Here is a 4,834-nt window from a genome sequence, read left to right as displayed (position 1 = left end):
TTGATTAATTTCTATTTATTTCTATTAGTTGTTTTATTAGTTAGTTAATTAGTTATTTTATATTCTCCAAAAAACCCCCATACTTTCGAACTCTAAAAGAAATAAGTTATTCCCAATCCCTGTGGATTCGACCCTACTCACCGCTATATACAAAATCTGTATTTTTCTTGAGTAGGTAATTATTATTGCACAGGCTCGACAACCTGTCATTGGCGGAAGCTAAGTCTATGGAGAATATAGGCCTCAAAGGTCCTAATTAATTGGAACACACGTAGGGTTCACAATCAAGATATTCTCAGTTTAAATTTGGACAATTGATATTAGTGATTAGAGGTAATGTAACAACATTTTTGGTACACAGCAAATGGTGTTAAATGTTTAGATTAGTATGCTAGTAGGCCGGCCCTAACCAAAACTTTTGAAGCCCCATCTTTGTGATGCCATAACTTTGAAAATAGTTGATGGAAAATGGAACTGTTTTCTTTTCTTCTTTTCTTTTATTGATACAAAAAATTTTGGGAACAGGGGAGCCCCAATTCTGAATTGCCTCAGGCGCTAGAGGAGCTTATAGCAAATGGCTGATCAGATTAACGTCACACCAAAGACTAAGATTCTTTTGTAAGTCTACAAGGCCCTTTAGCAATGAAACTCAATAAAATGATGGATCATGGCCTCAACTCTTGGCAGGAAATGGTGAATGCTCAAAGGACACAGCATCACCTTGACTTCTATTAGTGTCACATGCAAGTGGGTCGTAGGTGCTTATTGTAAATGGACAATTGCAATTGTGGCCACTATATATCCAAAACTATCCATCGAAGATTATGGAAAACAAAAGTGTTAACAATTGGCAATGGACAATTGGGAGTAACAGCGTGGAATGTCACTCCACCCCACCACAACAACATCATCCGTTGAGTTTCATAAAATTGGCTGAAACAAGTGCATGCTTTTTTATTCATGGTTTGAAGAAGAACATTTCTCCACGTATTGATTATGGAGCTAGGCTTGTCTTTAATTAACACATGTACAAGAAGAGTTGGGGGAATTTGTTGCTTCTTCCATCATTCCAGCTGTTATTGCTGACTCCAATTGAATATATTTTGCGTCCACTTTACATAAGAAACAAAGATGCGTTGTTATTATTTGTGCTGCCAATCCGCAGTAATTGATTAGAATCCACTCAAGAAGTGATGATTTTGGATCATATGGTGCACGGTTGACGTGGCTGGCCAGGGGACAGCCCATGAATTTCTGCATGAAAATGGCTTTGGTACTACAAGCTTTTATTTGGCGTAGTATCAGATGATGAATTGAGAAAGTTAAAATCAAGCTTTGAAAAGAAAGCAATGTACAATTATTACTAAGATCTATTGGTCGATTCTATGAAATTAATCAACAGAAACAATCAATTTAATATGGCTTAAAACAAAGATCTTGGAGTAATTTTCTTGACAAAATTTTGAATACTCAAGAGGATTTTGAGGAAAAACGAAAATAGCCAAAACAAAAAAGGCTCATTCGTTGTTTCTGCATTTTATTCGTGGGCTTTTAGATGGGCTGCGGAAGATGTTATATGCTTTGCTCAGGTTACTTGTCCAGTTTGCAATAATATGCTAACTAGAAGCGTGTCTGGATAGAAAATTGTTTAAAATATTATTTGAAATAATTATTATAATATTTTTTGATCTATAACATATATGAGATAAAAATATAGCAGTTGAAAAGATAAAAAAAAAGTTGAATAAAAATTGTATTTATGACACAGGCAAAATAAAAAGTTGACTATGCTCAACTTGACTAACATAAACCAACGTTTTATGCTGCAGTACTTATCTCCGAGAATTCGGTTTCTTAATAATCCATTTTAGGTTAAAATGGTTATTTTAAATTTTTTTACATTATACTTTAACATTTTTGTTTATTTTTTTGATAAAACATAAATCAATATTATTAATCATATTGCTGGAAATCGTCCAGTATTATTAATCAACATTTTTGTTTATTAGTCGCATAGAACAGTAGTTAGCTGATAGACGTGATAATTTTGAACACTTTCTTTAACGTTAATTAAATCGCTTAGATTTTAAATAATCGAAAAAATATCTATAAATCAGGAATAATGTTATAAGATAATGATAAACTTACAAAAAATTAGTAGTTAAAAGCAGTTTGTAGCTTTTAAAATCATAGCGTATGTCATCTTCATATCTTCCGAAATGGGCAATAGCTTCCATAATTTGCCATTTTCTGTTGAAGTAGGAACAAATGCTTTCACAGTTTCACAGAGCCAACAATTATGTCGGATTGTGTTCTTTGAAATGATAATTCAAATTATTTTTCTAAGTTGTGATTGAGAAATCCATCCATTTAAATAACAGATCCAAATTCTACAAGGATTATGTCTTTTCATGTTTAATCAATCTTCAATCTCTACATGGAAGCAAAGCAATAAAACGAAAAAGTTCTCAGTAAAAATTTTAACACTAGATGAAAATGAGCTCGAAACTTATTTTCTTATTCGTATGAACATCAACATTCTCAAAAATGTATCCATCGAACGGATGACTAATAAAGATTAAGATCGGAAAACCAAAATGTCCTGTGGCGGAAAATCTGCAATATACGTGTGATGTTATCGTTTGGTGTGGTTTTCAATGGCTGCCCTGTGGTAGGCTGTAGCAATCACCTTCAATTAGACGTGTTAAAATAGATGATTCAAACGGATTTGTGCAGGTTATAATAGGATAATGGATATAATTGAGTAAATTTATTTATACATATTTAATAATGGATCAAAATGAATTAACCCATTTAAGAAATGAGTTAAATTGAGTATCCATTTAAACCCATTCAAAGTTCATTGCATATCCGATTATTAATGATCCGATTTAAATGAGTCAACATAATTAGGTTATGATTCACACATCTGCCTTCAATCATCTGGTACATTCCTAGATACCCCAGACCATGCCCTTCGGACCCTAGATTTATGGGCTTATACTACTTGGATACTGCAATCAGCATCAGCTGGTCCAAGATTAAGGACATCATTGAAAATGTGAAGAAATTTGTTGCTTTGCAACCTGAGGCTTTCTGTGGCCTGGACCTCTATAATGGTATCCATGTGAGACATATCACTATTTCAACTGCTTATTTGGGTAAAGATGAAGATGTTATAGAATTCGATAAGCTTTACTATAGAAGTAAGGATCCAATGCCCCCCAGCATCTATCAAGACATTCTTGAAGAGATTGATCAAATAGCCTTGTTTAAATGTGCAAGGTTGCCACATTGAGGGAAAAGCAAAAATATGGCTTTTCTTGGGGCAATCAAGAAATATAAGAGTGCTAGTGAGTTTTTTAAGGTAAAATAGTTGTATGATCCATTAGGAAAGATGGGATTAGTATAGTGAAGGATCTTCCATTCGGGTCGTTTATCTTTCTATTAATTATTAAGTTCAATTGATCTTCTGTTCTATCTCACTTTCTATCCCATACCATATATATATATATAATAAAGTTTTATTCTCATTCTTATCCCTTCATGTTTTCTCTTTCCTATGTGGCTTCACGAGACGGCAAGTAATTTCCTAATAGGATTCTTAATAAATCATATATATATATATATATATATATATATATAATAATGTCTCATTCTCATCCTTATTCTTTTAATTTATCTCTTTCCTACGTGGCTTATCGACATAGCAAGTAGGTGCAATGCGCTCTATGAGTTAATCCTCTAATAACCTACGCTATTCTATCCCTCTTTTTTCTCTTGACTTTACAATTCTAGATAATCCTTCTATAATTATCTCTTCCATTCTCTCACCTTTTTTACCCTTAACCCTAATCGTCAAGCCTAAATTTCCAGGAGATTAGTATAAATAATTTTGAATTATGTTTTTAACTCTCTCTCATCTTCACTTCAAAAGTTCGAAATATCATTCAAATATTAGATTATCTTTATCAGATTATCGATATCGAAGATGCTCTACATTTGTACTCATATATATGGTTATCGATCTATTACTCATCACTTTATCAAGCAATGCAGATGTTTACACTTTTCCACAATGTTTTTGGAAATTTTTTTTTCCAATGCAAGGACCGGATTTGGAACTTCGTTTTTATTCCCTTCAATGCAAGGACAACATTTTGACTTTGTTTATGCTCGATGTATGTGGTCTGTAATTTCCTACACCTTTTTCATAGCTAGGTCATTGAATTTGAATTTTCTAAGTTTTCAAAAGTTACAGTTTGGTTTTTATTTCTGGCAAGGTTTTTGTAATTAATTTGTTATTTCAATTTATGGATTCACTCTTCAATTCAAGTAGAACACATATTGCTTGTTTGGTTAGTGATTTAAAAGTGGCCTTTTAAACTATGTGTTTTCACATGATTTTTTAATTGCTTTTGACAATTTATTAATTGTCTTCAACAACGTATTAATTTTTTTTATTTTCTAGGTTTTTGGGGTTAAAAAAATTTTGTGCAGTTTTCAATGTTTTTTTTTTAGACTTTGATAGAAAACTTCCAAAGAACAAGCAGGTGTCATTGATTACATAAATGGCAAGGCATCAAGTTCATTGTCATACAGCAGTTCACGTTATGGAATATACATCAGACTATTTAGATTTTTTATGTTATTGACTTAATAGCAAAATACATCTTATGTTTTCGTTTTGGTTTCTATTAGCCATGAACAGATTTAGAAGGTTGCTATGTTCCTGTGACTTGATTGATTCTGAATTCTTATCTTTTATTAATATTTCATTCAGCTTCTTTTCTTTTCACATTAATCTTTAAGCCATTTATATTAAGTACCAAAA

At 32.1% G+C, this 4,834-nt stretch overlaps 1 protein-coding gene across 1 annotated transcript; it reads left to right on the top strand.

Annotated features, from left to right (window-relative positions):
- The first annotated feature begins 2,992 nt into the window (after positions 1 to 2,992).
- On the top strand, positions 2,993 to 3,298 carry LOC113776274 (probable truncated L-gulonolactone oxidase 7, mitochondrial). The gene has a single exon (XM_027321395.1). The coding sequence runs from the start codon at positions 2,993 to 2,995 to the stop codon at positions 3,296 to 3,298; it is 306 nt and encodes a 101-aa protein (XP_027177196.1).
- The last annotated feature ends 1,536 nt before the right edge of the window (positions 3,299 to 4,834 follow it).

This window comes from Coffea eugenioides, chromosome 6 (genome assembly GCF_003713205.1).
Source record: "Coffea eugenioides isolate CCC68of chromosome 6, Ceug_1.0, whole genome shotgun sequence".
NCBI lineage: Eukaryota > Viridiplantae > Streptophyta > Magnoliopsida > Gentianales > Rubiaceae > Coffea > Coffea eugenioides.
This window is presented reverse-complemented; position numbering and strand designations above follow the sequence as displayed.

Bases quoted from the DNA above. Each gene is read 5' to 3' on its own strand.
- LOC113776274 (XM_027321395.1), top strand. From the start codon at position 2,993: ATGGGCTTATACTACTTGGATACTGCAATCAGCATCAGCTGGTCCAAG.